This window comes from Heterocephalus glaber, unplaced genomic scaffold (assembly GCF_053883595.1).
Source record: "Heterocephalus glaber isolate CG9 unplaced genomic scaffold, H.glaber_assembly_v1.0 deba00001479, whole genome shotgun sequence".
NCBI lineage: Eukaryota > Metazoa > Chordata > Mammalia > Rodentia > Bathyergidae > Heterocephalus > Heterocephalus glaber.
The window spans coordinates 11,166,908-11,183,798 of NW_028258316.1; the positions used below are offsets into that span (position 1 = coordinate 11,166,908).

General features: G+C 40.5%; 1 protein-coding gene across 15 annotated transcripts in view; it reads left to right on the top strand.

The window, feature by feature from the left end:
- Positions 1-16,891, top strand: part of Dennd1a (DENN domain containing 1A) — a 518,837-nt gene that overhangs the window by 220,610 nt on the left and 281,336 nt on the right. For 12 of the 15 annotated variants that reach the window (XM_087182787.1, XM_087182786.1, XM_013073588.3 and 9 more), the window contains 2 exons: positions 11,306-11,375; positions 15,699-15,779. The exons of 2 other annotated variants lie outside the window; for them this stretch is intronic. In XM_087182787.1, coding sequence (XP_087038913.1) covers positions 11,306-11,375; positions 15,699-15,779 — 151 coding nt within the window. Of the gene's footprint in view, positions 1-7,958; positions 8,287-11,305; positions 11,376-15,698; positions 15,780-16,891 lie in introns of those variants that run through there. One more of the 15 variants, XM_087182789.1, reaches the window with a different exon arrangement.

Genomic DNA, 16,891 nt, shown 5'->3' on the forward strand with positions numbered 1-16,891 from the left:
TCTCACCTTTTCCAAATTTTCTTTTTTTTTTTTTTGTTACCGGGGATTGAGCTCTCGGGTCCTTGCGCTTGCACAGCAGGTGTCGAAACCACTGAGCTAAATCCCCGGCCCCTTTCCAAGTTTTCTTATTGCTTTTGTTACATCATTCCAAATGTCATCATGGTTTTACAAACAGATCTAGACCAGGGACCTACATTAGTCATTCCGCTCTACTCAATGCCTGGCTAATGTTTAGGCAATGAATGAATGAATGAATGAATGCTATCAAACATTAAAAACGCTGATCATTGTTCCCTTTTGACAATTTAAAAGCAGCTAATCAGATGTACAGTGTATATGCAGCCCAGTGTACACTTTACTGATGCTGTTCCCTGGGAAAGAGCTTTTTCAGAGAAGTACCTACTGATGTAGTAAATTACATAGACCTGGGTTCTACCCTAATCTACTTTGTGACTGTGTGACCTAAACAAATTACTTAGACTTTCTGTGCTCCAGTTTCATTTGTTGTCTTGGGATATAATGGTACCTATTTAGAATTACTATGAGGGATTAATGGGCAAATACACATAAAGCTCCTGGAACATTCCTAAATGTAGCCTCTGGTATTACTATTTTTATCTGTTTGGTATGTCATGAGCAGCACAGTAGTAAAGGTGCTTAGAACTAGGTGGATCGGCATCACATGTTATATATAACCTAGCTGGTCTTCCACTTTGATTAATTTTGTAGAGAATTTTGCTTCCCTCACCTTGGCCTAGAGTTTCTATAAAATTAGATAGTGTGGAGCTTTTCTTCAGTGTAGGACTGTGTGGTGGGCAAGACAAATTCCCGTGGTCAAGTGAAGCAAGGAGAAGGGCTGCGTGGCTTGCACAAATTCCTGCTTCACCTTTCTTCATAGTCTTCAGTTTCATTTCCAGAAATATTTTGGGAAAAACCTCTTGATGAGAGAGTTAATCTAGCACTAAAGGTAACTTGAGAGCAGGCCAGTTTCCTGTCTGTCTTTGTTGCCAACTCTCTAGCTGTAAGGTTCTGCCTTGTACTCGAAGGAGGCTTTGAACATCAGCTGTCTGGAACAATCTCTAGCCTTATCACTTATTTTAATGTTCCTTGCACAGGGTCACTCTTGGATGTGGTGCTCTGGGCAGTCTCACCCCAGAGTGCTTCCCTTCCTTTATTTAACCTTTGACCTGTGAAAACAAGAGTTAATCAAGAGTTCTAAGGTAGCTAAGAGGAAGGGGAAGTGTTTGGTTACAAATTAAATATGAACAAGTCATAAGTCATAAATCCCCACTAATGCTACCAGTTGTGACTCAAATTGCATATGGTACAGAGTGTTTGAGTTATAAATTCAAGTTCAGAGCTCTGTGATTGCTTGAAGGTAGGCACTAGGTTCATTTTCTTTTGGCCTCAAACTCTTTGCCTTCTAAAACGTTACTTTTATTAGGCCAGCTACATTTATAGCGTACTTTTTCTCCATGTGCCTGTCTCTCTTTTTTCCTTTCTTTACCTGACGGCCTGCCTATATTGATTCGTGTGCTGTTTTGTGAATTGAGACAGAATTGCTTCCCTGAGAGAAGTTAAGCATATGGAAAAAGTTGCCAAGAAAGGACATTGAAGCATAGAGCATAAATGGGTTTAAGAGACAACCAGACACTTTTATAGAGAGATTTGCAATTGAATGATATAACATTCAAGCAGAGATCTGTGGTGGAAATGAACTTAAATGAGCACTATTGGTAGAAATCTGATCGCCTGGCTAATCCTGCCTAATCATTTCCTTAATTGTCAGTATACATTTAATGCTTTATACTTTAAATTTTAGAAAAGACAATACAGTCTGTTAAAGAATCTGCAACAAAGGCTATGTTTTTTTCTAGGTAAATTCCTAAAATATACATTTAAGGTAGCAAAGACCTTGGGTCTTGACATGAAGCACTGGAAATTTAAAATTCTCTCTCGCCATGTTTGATTAAAACATTAAATTGAGGTATTTATGTTTGTGTTCCCCAAAAAATATAATGTACACTAATTTCTAAAGCAAAAAGAGCCGACACAATGACTTGTGTCCCTGGAGCTGGCAAAGTAAGAAAACATACTGGATTTCTGGGAGGCATCCAAAGTTGGATTGCTCAGAACACTTCCAGCTAAGGGACTTTTGGAAGCAAACTTTGATTTTATCAGGGCATTACAGTGAGATTCACAAGGTAAGAATTTTATATCCTGATCTCAGGATTGATTGTTATTCCTGGTCATATTCTACAACTACCACTGAGTTGTATAGAGTGAACAGGACTTAGAAACCATAATGGACTAATTGTGTGTTTGAACTTGCTTTTAGTACTTATGTCATCTTAGAGAAGTCACTTCACTTCTTTGGGACTCCATTTTTATATCTGTAAAATGGGATAACCGTTTCATACAGTTGTTATGAAGAGTAATATTTCAAAGTGCCTAACATTTGATAAATATTTCCTTCCCCCTTTTCCCATTAGCTTTCAGTTTCTAACTCTAAAATGAGAATAATAATATCAAATGGTGTCTCAGTGGGATAATTAATTTTGTTGTTTACTTACTGAAAGTAAGACAAGACTTCTTATGGAGCCATTTCTTGCCTTTGTGATTTTTTTTTTTTTAAATAGTATGAAAACTTCAGTAAGATGAGTCTTAGGTAGAACCTCAATAATGTATTACATTCTATTACAGTAGTAATTTTACCCCTAAAATCAGATGATCTGAATGGAGAAAAGCTTGCAGGTATGTGGATACATGAGTCAGCAGCCTCATAGACTCTCTTAGGAAAATGATGAAAGGCCTGTGTGCTCACCCTCTCTGGGCTCAGTGGAAATGACTGAGAATTAGGCTGAGTTGTCAGTGTGGGTGCCATTACTCCCCAGATCTCTGATACCAACACTTCTCCAGTGATAACAGAAAAATGCCTCTGTGCTTTCCTCAGAGCAATCTCCTTCAATCATAGTACTGCTGTCACAGAAAAAGACGACAGCAAATCCACTCTGTAAAAGCAACAATTATTGTATACCCACCAAGAGAGAAAACCTTGTTTCCAAAGTCAAATATAAGTGTGCGTGTTAGGGTAGATTTATATAAGCACAGACATTTTATGGGAGTTTTTTGTATTGCAAATTAATATTTCTATTCATTCATACATTACATTTTCCTGCATAGATGTAATAGGTATCACAATGGGATGTTAATTATGGATATAAATCAGAGATTCTTAAGCTTAACTAGATACTATAATAAATTTACAACTGGCGATTAGCAGCTGTGAGCAAAGCAGAATGCTTAAGTTGGGCAAGACTGGCTTTGATTTCCCAAAAGGGATTTTTTTCTCTTAGGTTCCTTTGACTTTTGATCTCATTAGCAGTAAGAGTACAGCATTATTAGGGCAAAACAATATGAATATTATTCCAGGCAGAGCAATAGATGTAGTCACGTTTTATCCTTGAAGTAGTCATGTGGGAGAAGATATTTTATCCCCATTTCACAGACAAGGAAGGAAGAACAAGACACACTGTCACTTGTAAGAGACAGAGCTAATAGTGAAGCCCAAGTGGCTCTCCTAACTTTGCAGTGTGTGCACAGTTGATCAGTGAAGTTTCACTTGCTCCAGGAAGAATTTTTGGGATTGTTCTTCTATCTCCTGAGTGACCCTGTATTATGGCACTGCCCCATGGCTGCTGATGTTTTCTACCAGTGTCTGTTTCCTCTTTACTTTGGAACACCCCAAATGCTTTGCAGAGTACCAGGCACAAACTGGGAGAGTCTTTCTAAAAGGTATGATATTGGGACTCCTATCGTCACCTCCATTTTAAATCCCAGATTTAGCTTCACTGAAGCTAAAAATGGTTAGCTTAGGAAGGCAGGCACACAGTGCTTTTCCCCTGGGGAGGAATGTGTACACCCTGCTTGTTCAAGAACAGTGGTCTCTTATATACCTAATAGCAGGAGCACTTGCTGGCTTAGTGTAATGGGGAGAAAGTGTATTGTGTAGGCGGCCATGCAATAGGAAATAGGCTCTTCATTCCTTCCTTCCTCCACATGGATGGACAAGGACAAAATGGGAAGTGTGGTAGTGAGAGGGAAACTCATATTAGAGCTTTGTCTTCAGGAAGTTTGGCAAGAAAAGCAGAACAAATGAGTTAGGAAAAGGAGGAGAAGGGGAGAGTTTGGAACAGATCCTGAGGACAGCGTGGGCCGATTCACTGACAGATTAGGGGATATTTGAGCAATTTTAAGTGGTCACTTTGCTTGAAAAGCCGTTTCCAAATGAAGGTGGGCACCCTGTGATAGTCATGTTTTGCTACAGCACTTGAGCTAGGAACAAGAGTTGTGGGTGAGGTTTACTTGTGTTGGGGGCTGGGAAAGGAGCAAGAAATCTTAAGCTTGTTAAGCACACTTTAGTTTACCTTGACTATGTGCTGACTCTATTCTAATTATTTGTCACAGACTCCAGCAGGAGATTAGCAAGGTTAGTTTTTAATCTTGAGTCATTTTCCTAACCAAAATGTAGCCTGCCAAATTTGGATCCCCACCTTCCAGTGGGAAGTGGTTGGTTGTTACTCTGCAACACTCGTGGTATTGACCTTAGTAGAATACAGAGATGTGTTACATCTGTCAGGGGAAGCTGTGACTTACTGAATGTCTGACATATACCAGGCACAGGTAAGAGTCATGCTTCTTGCTCTCATGTAGCTGACACTAGTGCCAAACCATATAGTATCGACTGTGGTGAGTCTTAACAGGGTAATTCTAGGATGGCCTTCTATCCTGGCAATAAAATGCATCTATTTAAATGACCCAAGAGTTCAAGGTAAAAAATCAGGAAAAGTTTAGGATTTTATCTAGAAAAAGTAAAAAAAAAATTTTTTTTGAAAAAAACTTACTTCAACAAGATTTAGCTTTTGATTGCAACAATGCATTAATTCTTTGGAAGAATAATGAGTCAAATGGTTTTTTGAGGGGAGAGGGTTGTAATCTCTCTGACTTCATAACACTTCATGTTTGACTTTTACAGCATAATCATAAAAGGAGTCATTTTTTCTACAAGTATAGGAGGACTTCAGTTTCCCAAAGGCTTCTCTTCTCCTTTGATATTGAAATCATTTTCTTTTGATGTGGCTGTTGTGTCACCATGCCTGTTTTTCTTGGTATCCCTCTTCTTTGCTTGTTAACTGGGCTAGTGCTGCCAGGTCTATATTTGATGGTGACTTTGCCTCAACACTGAGCAGGTGTCCAATGTCTCTGACACGGGCTTCATGAAGTTCTGTGCCCTGTGTATGGGTTATGGTTGTACTTTGCAGCCAGTTTGGATTTTATTGTAGATATTTGAGACACTGACAGAGGAGCAGGGCTAAATGCTAGCTCTATTTGGGCATTTACTGTTTGAGGCAACCACATCTTGGTAAGTATTTTCCTCTTATTTCAGCTCTACTTTCTGACCCACTCTGCCTGATTGCAGGTGTGAGGAATTCTTGTAGGATGCTGGAGGAGCCTCTAACCCAGATAGCAGGATTCAGAGAGCTTCCCACAGCTGAGATGAGCAAGAACGTTAGGCTGGGGGGAGCAGGAAGAGGTTCCAGTCCTGCATCAGTTGTTTCATATGCACTTCAGGTGTATAAGTTAGGTGGTTGGTATGCATCTTTTTATAGAAGAAGAGACTGGGTCTTGAGAGACTGCTTTCCCGAGGTATTGCATCCAGGAATTTGAAAAACTGAGAACCAACCTAAGGTCATTGAACTCAAGGCTGTGGTCTTCCCAGAATTTTTTAAAATTTGGAAGGTTTGCCGGGGATTTAGCTCAGTGGTTCCAGCGCCTGCCTTGCAAGCCCAAGGTCCTGAGTTCAATCCCCAGTACCCTGCCCCCCCCCCCAAAATTGGAGGGTTTGGGTTTTGGTTAATATGAAAGCTTTAAATACTGAATGCCAAACATCCTTAGTCAAGAGATGCTTTGCTACCTGATGAATCTTGGCAAAAATCTGTGGACACAAAATAAGAAATAAGGGATAGTACCTCTCTTTTAGTACCTAGGATGGAGTTTCAGGTGCTCCTCAGAAACTTACCAAGAACAATGGGAAACCATTATTTCCTGTCACTTTTCTTGGTCTTAAATGTATTAATCCAGGTATGAGTAGGTGCCACTCTGCCTCAAGTCCTGCCCAGGAGGTGCTGCTTCACTGTACCTTCCAATATAATATGCCTCAGTATTTATATGGCAGATCTTACTGTAAATTCATTCTCTTTTTATGTGTAATCTTATTATAAATTCATTTTTAAATTTTCCTTCTAAAATAGAGCCAAAACATTATATTGATCTTTTCAAATTATGTGGATCAGTGGATTATATTAAGATTTCCTTTTTAAGATAGAAAATTGGGTGCTGGTTCTGATAAAGCAAAGATCCACTGGGCTGTACTAAAGATGAGGATGAAATAATCATTTTCTACCATGTTCTAAGTGCTCATCCTCAGGATGTTATTTCTCCTTAACTGTCCTTTTGTTCCCCACCAAAATAACAGAATAACAGGGAGGCCCATCAATTTGACCATTCAGAGTCTGGCCCCACCTGCCCCCTAGCCTCAGCTCTTGCCCTTGTTGCAACCCTACTTTTAAGAATTTTTCTGCATGTAATGCTTTTTGTCACCACCTCTTCCAGCCTTTCTCCCATTCACTGGTGACCACCTCATTCCGGACCTAGCTGAAGCTCGCTCAGCCTTTCTTTGTGAGATGGGAAGTGACTCTCATCGTTACCACCAGCTATGGTCTCTGTGTCCTGTGTCTCTCCTGTTAGCCATGCTATGAAACTTTTCATTTATTTTCCAACGCATGTCATTCCGGCTCATGTACTTACAGTATTTTTGATAAAAGAAGATCTTCTCCCCCTGTTTTGTTGTTTTTAACAGTAACAAACTTAAAGAAAAGTCCTGGGCCTGGGATTTAGCTCAGTGGTTTTGCTGCCTGCTGCGCAAGCGCAAAAACCGGAGTTCGATCCCCGGTACCAAAAAAAAGAGAAAAGAAAAGTCCTGAGTACAATACAAAGAGCTTTTTTTGCTGTCATATTTGAGACATGTTCTTAAAATAATATCCAGTAACCCCAAACAATTTAGTGTGCATTCTTAAAAGGAACATTATTTTCTTTTGCATAACTGTATGACAGTCATAAAAATCAGAAAATTCAGGTTGGGGATGTGGAATCCTTCAGTGGAAGAGCGCTTATCTAACGTGTGAGGCCCTGGCTTCCATCCTCAGCACTCCCTAAAAAATCAGAAAATTGATGTTCATTTTGATACAATACAACTGTAACCCTTGCATTTCTCTTGCTCAAGTTTTTTAAAATAATAAACTTCAGTATCAACATTGCATTTATGTGTCATTTCTCTTCAGTGTCCTTCAGTCTGCTTCTGTTCCTCAGTATTTCCTAGGCCTCTATAAACATGACAGTTAGTCTTTTTAGAGAGCATCCCTCCATTTGGGTTTATCTGTCATTTCCTCCAGATGAGCTTCTGCTGCTTTGGCAGGAATGTGATAAGCATGGTGCTGTGTTCTTCTATTATACTTTCTCGGGTAGCACAACATTTCAGTTTGTTCCATTACTGGAGTAAGTTAGTGTCCCGAGGCTTCTTCCTTTTTTCCTTTGTAATTAACAAATACTTTGTGAAGAAATAACATTGAGACTATGGGAATAACTCCATCCCTCATCAAACTTTGTTTCATTTATTTACATCAGAATTGACTCTTGGTTTCCAGTTTTAGTATAACTTTTCTATTGTTATTTGTTTTACTGTTCAAATTGTCACAGATTTTGTTAGTGGGAACCCCTCCTTACTAGCTTTTATGTCCTCTTGATATGTCCAGATGCGTGTTGACCACAAAGCATTTCCAGCTCCAGCCTTGGAAGCTGACATTTCTCCCAGGAGCCTTGGTTCCTTTTAGTAGATAATAATATTTAGAAACCAAGCTTTGGGCACTAAGTGTGCTCATTGTAATTGGGGTATCTCTGCTTCCAGGGCTTCTCAGTGGCTAAACCAAGAGAATATATGTGTACATATGATCACTATGTGCATACTTGTATTTCTCTTTCTTTTATCTATCCCTTCTACTGACTGAACACCATAATTTCACATCAGGGGCCATGTGGAGAGGAATCCTGCTGTACTATCTGAGCTCTTCTAGGTCTAAGACTTTGGATGGCCTCACCCAGAACAAAAGCCCTTCATCTGACTGTCACGAATGGAGTGAGGGAGAACCTGGAACAGTCACATTAGTCATGGTTGGTGAGAGAAGCATGGATCCAGGGTCATGCCTGGGAAGCAGGTCACTCCCCTTTGAGGTTTTTCCTCTCTGCTGGTGGGGTCCTGGCCATGATGCTCCATTTCAGTGTTCTATCCAGAAATTTAAGTGCTTGCAAAAGGTTCCCAGATCCTCCCACCCCAACATTTGCTTTCTGTTGTCTATGTGTGTCTTTTCCCAACTAGTACTGTGGCCTTCTTGAATGCAGGGACTCCCTGTCATTTTGGCCCCAGCTTTGGATTGAACCAGCATGCAGAGGTCCTTGTAGTGAAGATGCAAGCAGTTATGTGAAGGTAGCAAACACAGAAATAGCAAAGAGGTTTGGGACCCTTAGGTGGCCAGCGAAGAACAGCCTAATGGAGTGTTTATTTCCTGTCTCTGATTGGAAAGTATTGTTGACTCACTGATGACAGACATGCACAAAATGGACTGGAGGCTCCATGTCCTCACCTGCAGCCTCCAGGCAGCACAGACCATGGTGCCAGCACTAATGAAGCAAGACCGGAAACACCACAAGACAAAGCTCAGCTGTGAACCCTGGCCTCCCAGCCGGGAAACAGAGAGAGACCCTTTGAAGAAGAAGACAGCTGGGTTTTGGTTTCAGACCTTAACACTGCCATCACTAGATACTCATCTGTCAACGCACAGAGGACAACATGTGGGGAACAGTTGTGTCCAGTCAGGCTGAAGGAAGAAAGAAATGGCTGGTTTCCAGGGTAGCTGTAAAACTTCTCCAGCCAGTGGTTTTGCCTAGCGTAGCCAAAAAGAATTGATTTGGTGAGGCAGGGGCTGAGAGTGAGAAGCTGAGCTGTCCTCTGTGGGCCAGGTGGTCATCTTCCTTGCCATGTCACCTTCCGTCAGCTCACAGCAAGTGAGATTGTTGCGGCTGGAGGCTCTGTGCCAAAGTCATGACAGTTGGTTGAACATAGTTGTCTAAAGCTACTTCACTATACTGCACTGTGGTCCTGAACCATCGGCGAAGCTAACCTGCCCTACCACACTTCATCTAGTTTTCCTAAAGTGAACTCAAATTCACTTTCATTTACTTGAGGCCAGTATTTCCTCTTCTTGGCTTTTTCCCTTCCCTCTGGCTCCCAATTGCTGATTTTAACTAGTGGTTATTTTCCTCTTAGAAAAAGAAAGATGTGTAACCCTCGGTTGAATTTGTTTACTAAGAATCCTCTAATCTGTGCAGGAGTTTTCTTCTGAGGGGATTTCTTGTTATACTCTAATGGCTTTTAACTCGCTGAGGTTTACTTAGCAGAAGAGGAAGGGAGACGTTATCTCCTGCCTAATCCCTCTTGAATGTTTACATTTTTCTGCAGAGTCACACGGACAGTGGAGAGCAGAGCACGGCAGCCATTTGCTGTAGTCCATATGTGGCTGCCAGAGCTGATGGAAACATATTAACATAAGTGATAATACTGTCATAGAAGTGAAAAGTTAAGTTGCTTATCAGTATATTTTGATAAGCTACTTAAATTTTACAGTAGCATGTGCTGGCTTCAGACAGACGTCACTGATAGGGGATTGTGCACTTTATCTGTCCTCTCTATTGCTTCTCACTTCATTTATTACCCTCAGCAGTGCAGCCAGAAATCTGTACAGGGTGCTGATTCCCTCTCTGGGCAGGATGTCACATGTGTTCTCTGCCTTGGGTAGAGCTCTCTATCAGAAATGGACACATTAGCTCAGCAGTGCAGACATGAGCAAGCAACAAGCACTTGGTATAATGCTTCTCACATACCTGTTCTGTGTAGCTTTGGGAAAGTTCCTTAGAGAAAATCAAGCTGTTTAAAGCAAGTGACAAAACTTCTTGGAAGCAGAGATGCTTTTCAGTGATTTTCCATGGCACAAAGGTGACTTTCTCCTTGGTCTTTGTCTATTTGTTGGGTAAACACTGACCATCAGCTGCATGCCAGGCTCCGTTCTTGACACTGAGAGACAAGGGAAGGAAAGTGTGCTCCTTCCTCTCTGTTTGCGCACAGTCTGTGGAGAAGACAGGACCATCCTTGAGTGCTACATCATGTAGGGAATATTATACTAGGTGTATGTGTGTGACCAAGGAAGCACAGAAAAGAGGGAATTAGGGCATGTGAGGCACAGACAGGGAAGAGGTGGGGTCCTGATAGGATGAGCAGAAATCAACTAGACTAGACCATGCAGGTCTGGGGAGAAAAGGGTTGAAGTGTGCTAGCTCAGGCAAGCTGATGTTCCTGGAATGAGACTGCCATGAGAGGAGCAGGCACATGACCAAGTAGAAAGAGATAACCAGAAAGGTGGTCAAGGGCCTGACAAGAGCCTCAAAAGGCATCCTAAGAAGTGCCAACTGCTCGATCCCATAGTGATGGGACACCACTGCAGAGATTTAATCCAACATGTGAAGCAGATTTGATTGTTAGAAAGGCCAAAGAGTCACACAGAGGATGGACTTAAAGTCAGCAGCCAGGCCGTCTTGCAAGTCTTGAGAAGCAGTGGTCAGGACCTGGTGCAAGGCAGTGGGGATGAAGAGTTAGACAGTCATCTTGCAGCCAGTATAGAGTAAGTGCAGGAGAGGTACATGGTCTGAAGTACCAACAGGAGTGGTTTGGGGTGCCGGAGGCCTATGGGACACCTTGCAGGTACCTTCAGCTGTTTGTGTCCAATCATGAGAATTGGATAGACCCTGTCCTGGGGATGGTAGGTATGGTAGGAGAGGCCTGGGATCCACTCAGAGGTGGCCCTGATTGTGGAGTGTGCTTTGAATTTCTCTGTGAACCTGATCTAGCTCTGAGGGATGGGAATAATTCATAACGGACATTCACTCCTCTGCCTCACACAGGCAATTTTTTAAAATCCCCAAAATAGTTAGCGTTTTGCCCATCTGTGATTCCAGCACAGTCTATGACAGGAAAACTTCAGGATATAGAGAAAAACCCAAATGTATCTGTCTTGAGCTGGATCCTGATTCTGTTTTTTAACTTGCATGCTAATATTTCTGTTTTTTCTTCTTCCCTCAGCTATCTCCCATGGTTCGAGATATTTTATAAGCTACTTAACATCTTGGCAGATTACACAACAAAAAGACAGGTATTTGCCTTTTAAAAATAATTCCTTTTAACAAGTAAACTTTAATTTTTATGATTATGAAAGCAGTACATGTGTTATATTTCACTAAAACATTTACCAAAAAAAATGCTCATTATAGAAAGTGGGAAATTCAAAAAATAGTGGGAGGAAAAAGAAAATCACCTTTAATCTAGTCTAACCCTGCTCTCTTCCCTAAAACAAATACTGCTAGTATTGGGGTTGTTTTCTTCCCTTATTTTTTTTGAGTTAAAGAAATAATAAATAGACCCTTAGCATTCATGGAGTTAGTATTCACAAATGACAAGCAGCCCTGAAAGTTCATGGCATGAATGAAACTGTATTTTGCTGAGGTGCTGATTTGAATTGCTCATGTCATGCTGCAAATCTAGGGTTTGCAGGTGATATACTTAATGCTAGTTAAGTGCCCATCCATCTGCCCGAGTTCCCATTTTGATAAAGCTTTGTGGTGTTTTCACAGTCCGGATGTCTAAAAGTTACTTTAAAAATTCAGCTGTACCTAATTGTACTTTTGGAAGAAATAATATACTAAGATCTCATCCCTGGATGACAGAAGTCAATTGGACCATATTCAGACTTTTGTAGCCCATATTTTCCGATACCATTATAATAGAATCATTTCTCCCATACTATTAAAAAATATAAACATTTGTCATGGCTACATAACATCACATCATGTACCTAGACTAACAGGAACAGTTTGGCATTAGTGGGCATTTTAATTATTTGGGATTTTTTTTCATGATTATAAAAAGTACAGCCATTAGCATCTTTGAACATAAAGCATTTCTTCATTTGGCTTGTTTCCTTAAGAGGAGAATCCCAGACAGGCAATTGTTAACTTGGTGGATATAAAAATTTTTAAATTTTTAAAACATTGGCCAAACTGCTTTCTAAAATAATTGTATTATTTCTTGAAAGATCCCTTTAACAGCAGTGTACAATAGCACCTGGGTCACAATACTCTCATCACATCATTTGTTGAACACACTGTTTATTTGACAAGAAGTCTCATTGTTTTAACTTCATTTCTTTGATTATGAGTGAATTAAATATTTGTCCATGTATCTAATTTTTTACATTCTTTTCTTGTAAATAGCATAGGTTTTATAGTTAAAGTGATCTATTGTGCATACTAAAGAATTTTTTTCATTTTTTTCCTATAGAACCCAAGTTCTGAGGAATATTCCATTTTTTAAAAAACTGTAGTTCATTATTATTGGGGTTGAAAGGAGTGAACGCTGTGTTTCATTTCTCCTTAAGATTCATACAATGTAGGCTCTGAGAAGTCCTACAAGAAAGAAACCTTTGTGACGCAGTGCTTCCCCTATCATTTGGCCCCAAGGCTTTTTTATTCTATGGCAAATAATATTCTGAGATAGCTGTATTTCCTGAAACACACTTTGGGAAGTGCTGTTTTGGAGGAAAGGTGGAAATTGTATGATATATAAATCTAGTCTTTAAGTTAGATTTACTCCCGATTAGGTCACAGTAAAAGAAAAGAAATCTAATAGAAATGGAAATAGTTCCCTTGATCACTATACTCACTCTGAAAGTTTAGCTGGCAGGGATTCCATCATAAAGAAAGTAATTTACTCTTTGATAAATGAGTTAGAAAGTTGCCTTGGGTCTGGTCATTGATTTTTGATTCACAGTTATCTCTAGTCAGACATTCAGATTTTTGCTCAAATTTGAAAAGTATCTCTAATAAATAAAATGTAGGCTCTTAACAGATTTTGAATTAGAGATTGATTCACAGTTTTCTGAAAAACAACAATAGAACTTAATATACTTTTAAAAACATATCTTATGATCAGGAAACATTGCATCGGTACAACATAGGAATAGAGGAAACCAGATTATGACCCTGTAAAATAAGTTCACTTTTCCTCTGGGCCATTCCTCCAGCAAGGCCTCTGCCTCCTGGCATGTTGGAAGCTGTTTTTGTCAGTTGGAGCCTATTTCTCCTGAAGCCATGACTCTTTATGAAGTTTCTTCTGGTTGCAGAAATTATGACAGAGATGGTAGAGAATTTGTCTACAATTGGCAAGTTTGCAAGGTGTTGGCCACCAGATTAGAACAAGAGGAAACAGTTTGCGTTTTAAAAAAATAGAATTACCTCCCCCTCAAAAACCCCAGACTTCTCCCATCCACAAGTCTTTGGGCAAGTTGGGCAATATAGGTTTCTCTTTCAGAGTGTTTGTGCATGTGTGTCTGTGTGTGCGACCGTGGCAGCTCTGCATAGGGTGCCCTGGTGCCCGGCGAGTTATCATCCCCTGAAAGGGACCTTGAGGGCATCCATGTAGAAAGAATAGTAAGACAGGAAGGTGTCTGAGCCAAATAGCTGCCTGTTCAGGGTATGGGTGCCCAGATCCTGGCTTCTTAAGTGCCCCACTAAAAGGAACCAGGGCTCCTTGAGGAAAGGGCTGGCTCCAGTGCTGGGCCAGGGAAAATAGAGGATGACCCTAAAATATCTTTTGTACCAAAAAGTAGGAAGTGCTCAAAACATGATAAGGACCTACAAGAAGGAAAAAACAAGTTTGAAGGACCAAGGTGTTTCCACTGGTCCTATCTGGTAGCATTAAGACAAGTCATGGAGGGGCTGGGGATTTAGCTCAGTGGTTTCGCCGCCTGCTGCACAAGCGCAAGGACCCGAGTTCAATCCCCAGTACCAAAAAAAAAAGGCAAGACAAGTCATGGGCCAGGGATGTAGCTCAGTGGCACAGTGCCTTCCTGGCAAGTGTGAGGTCCTGAGTTTGATCTCCAGTACCAATAAAAGAGACAAATCATAATAGCAAAGAATTATAGCCAACTGAATAAACCAAAAACCAAGCACCCAGTGCAATATAAATGAGTAAATGGATAAATTGAAAGTTTGAGGAATGAGACATTTACATTAAGTATCACTCCATGAAATAATAAATACAAAGGGAGTCAACTCACAGTAGAAATACCAGACGAATTAAGTGATGAAAGCAAATGTCAATAAAGAAACAAATTAAAATTTGAATCATGAAAAAATATAAGATAATTGAGAATCAACAAAATGGGTGAGCTCATTTCAGTGTTATGACAAATCTAGGAAGGACTGAGGAACTGTTCCAGACAGAAGAAAACTAGAGAGAATACAATCTAAAGATTAGATGGTAATGCTGCGTGAAGGTTATTTTTCTGATCATGATAATTAACTGTGCTTATGTAGGAGAATATCATGTTTGTATCTATGAATGATGTGGCATAATGTCAGCAACTCATTCTCGGTTCAGGAAGTGAAAAGCTTTTTATACCATTTCTACAACTCTTCCACAAATTTGAGGCTGTTTTTCAGAGCAAAACTAAACACAGATGCCCACACCTGTAAGTTCATGTGCTCTGTGAGAAATTTGATTGTCAGAGTTCAGATGGAAACAAGCTTATAGTCTGGACTCATCCTCTTTTTTCTTTTTAAGTTCACCTCCAAAGGCAGAGAAGGTTCTGGGATTGAACACAATAAACGTGCATTTTGCCCCAGGCTGTGCACCTTAGTGTTTGATGTGAGACAAGTTGCTTCACTTTTCAGAGGCTCAGTCTTCATATCTGTGAAACTGGGTAGTTGGGAGGATCAGATACATAACAAATAGATACCAATGTAAACTTATTACTATTATATTAACACAAAGAATTCCACCAGGTGGGAGAAATGCCTTTTGAATCATTCTATGATCAGTGTTCTTTTGAGCATTTTAAAGGCGAATCTGTTTTCAATTGAATAATTTGTACTGCTTTGTATGTCATTCTGTTGCTCAGTTCTACTAATTAAAATGCACAACCACCATCCTATATTGTATAGTGGTGAACTTAGTTCATTTCTAACTTTCCATAATTGGAGACTGTCGTGTGTACCCAATGAACACTTGATAAAATTAATTGAGGGTAATGATGATGAAGACAAGATCCACATTGCCATCATTATTTCTCTCAACCACCCCCGCCCTGGAAGCTCAGATTGTTTGCATTTAAAAGCTGTTGCTATGGAGTTGAGGGGATAGATTTGCTGAGAGCTTATGGTATATGATCCATAAAAGGCGGTCATGGTAGGTGTCTCGCTGAGTAGAAAATGTCAAACTCAGTGTAGGAGGATCTGTTTGGCTCTTATGTTTGAGCCATACGCAGAGTTTTTGGTCCAACCCTACTTGAATATCAAACTATTCCTGTAGCAGGGCTGGCCTCACCCACCCTCCCACTCATGCAGCCCTGCTCACTGTGTGCGCAAACCTACTAAAGGTCCAGCGTTGTGTTGCTACTGAGGCCTGCTATTTCTTTCAGGAGAGTCAGTGGAATGAACTTCTTGAAACTCTGCATAGACTTCCCATCCCCGACCCAGGCGTGTCTGTTCATCTCAGCATGGTAAGTAGGGCAGAAGAGAAGCCATCCTGAGAAAGCATTTTGTTATGAACACTCAGAGGGAATTGGCCAAATAGGAATCCCCTTTAGTCATCTGGACCTCTCCTTCTCCTACCCTGAGTACTGTGAGAACTGTGGGCTTATGGCAGATGAGGGGGACTTCTTCGTTACCCTAAGATTCCACGAGAAATGAATGGTCCTCAAATGCCCTTAGACTACTTTCCAGCCATCCTCTCTTCACCTGTACCTCCTTGAACACAGATTCTAGGTGGGAATAGGATGGCTGGCCCTGCCTGCCTCTTCAGCCCCTGTCCTGGGCTCCCTACTCACCCTTTGCTCCTGGTGCTGCTGCACATCTCCCATTACTGAAGCCCATCCTGCACCCCCAGCCTTCAGCCTTGTTTCTCCTTGTTTGCCAGGTCTCCCATACACATCCTGCAGAATCAACCCTGATTTTATTTCCAGAGAAATCCTAATTTGACCTTGAAGACTTAGCTAAGGCTTCTCTTAAATTACCCCAAGTACCTTTTATACTTTGTAGGAATTACTTTTACCATATTGGAATAATCTGTTTTCCTGTCTCCCTCACTGGACTGTGTGTCCCTTCAGTACAGAGAGTAAGAATGCTTAACATGGTTTCTGCTATACAGTAGTAATCATTTCTGAATGCTTTTAAATATATGCTGCTGCTGCTTCGGTACAACAGGGTGGAATTCCTCTGTACTATCTACTGGGAGATTTCAATCCTAGTTGCCTGTTTTGCCACTGACCCAGGTAACCTTAATCAAGACCTTTAACTTTGTGGGCCTCATTCTCCTCATCTGTTAGATAAAGCATCAGAAGAAGTTCAGGGGATATTTTCTATATTTCATTTACTGGAATTTTCTTAATTGTCTAATTAGAAGGCTTGTCACTACCTTCATCAAAATTCTCAGGTAGGCAGCCTTTCCAAGTGTCCATGATTATCCAGGACTTGTTTTTCTTATGTTGTGGGGCCTGAAAGTTTTCTCTTTCAGCTTTATTAGAACACAGCTTTATTAGGTCCAATGTTGATGTTCAGTGGTTAGGAAAATATCTATCTCCTAAGGAAAATTAATATTTCTTATGGGTTTCTC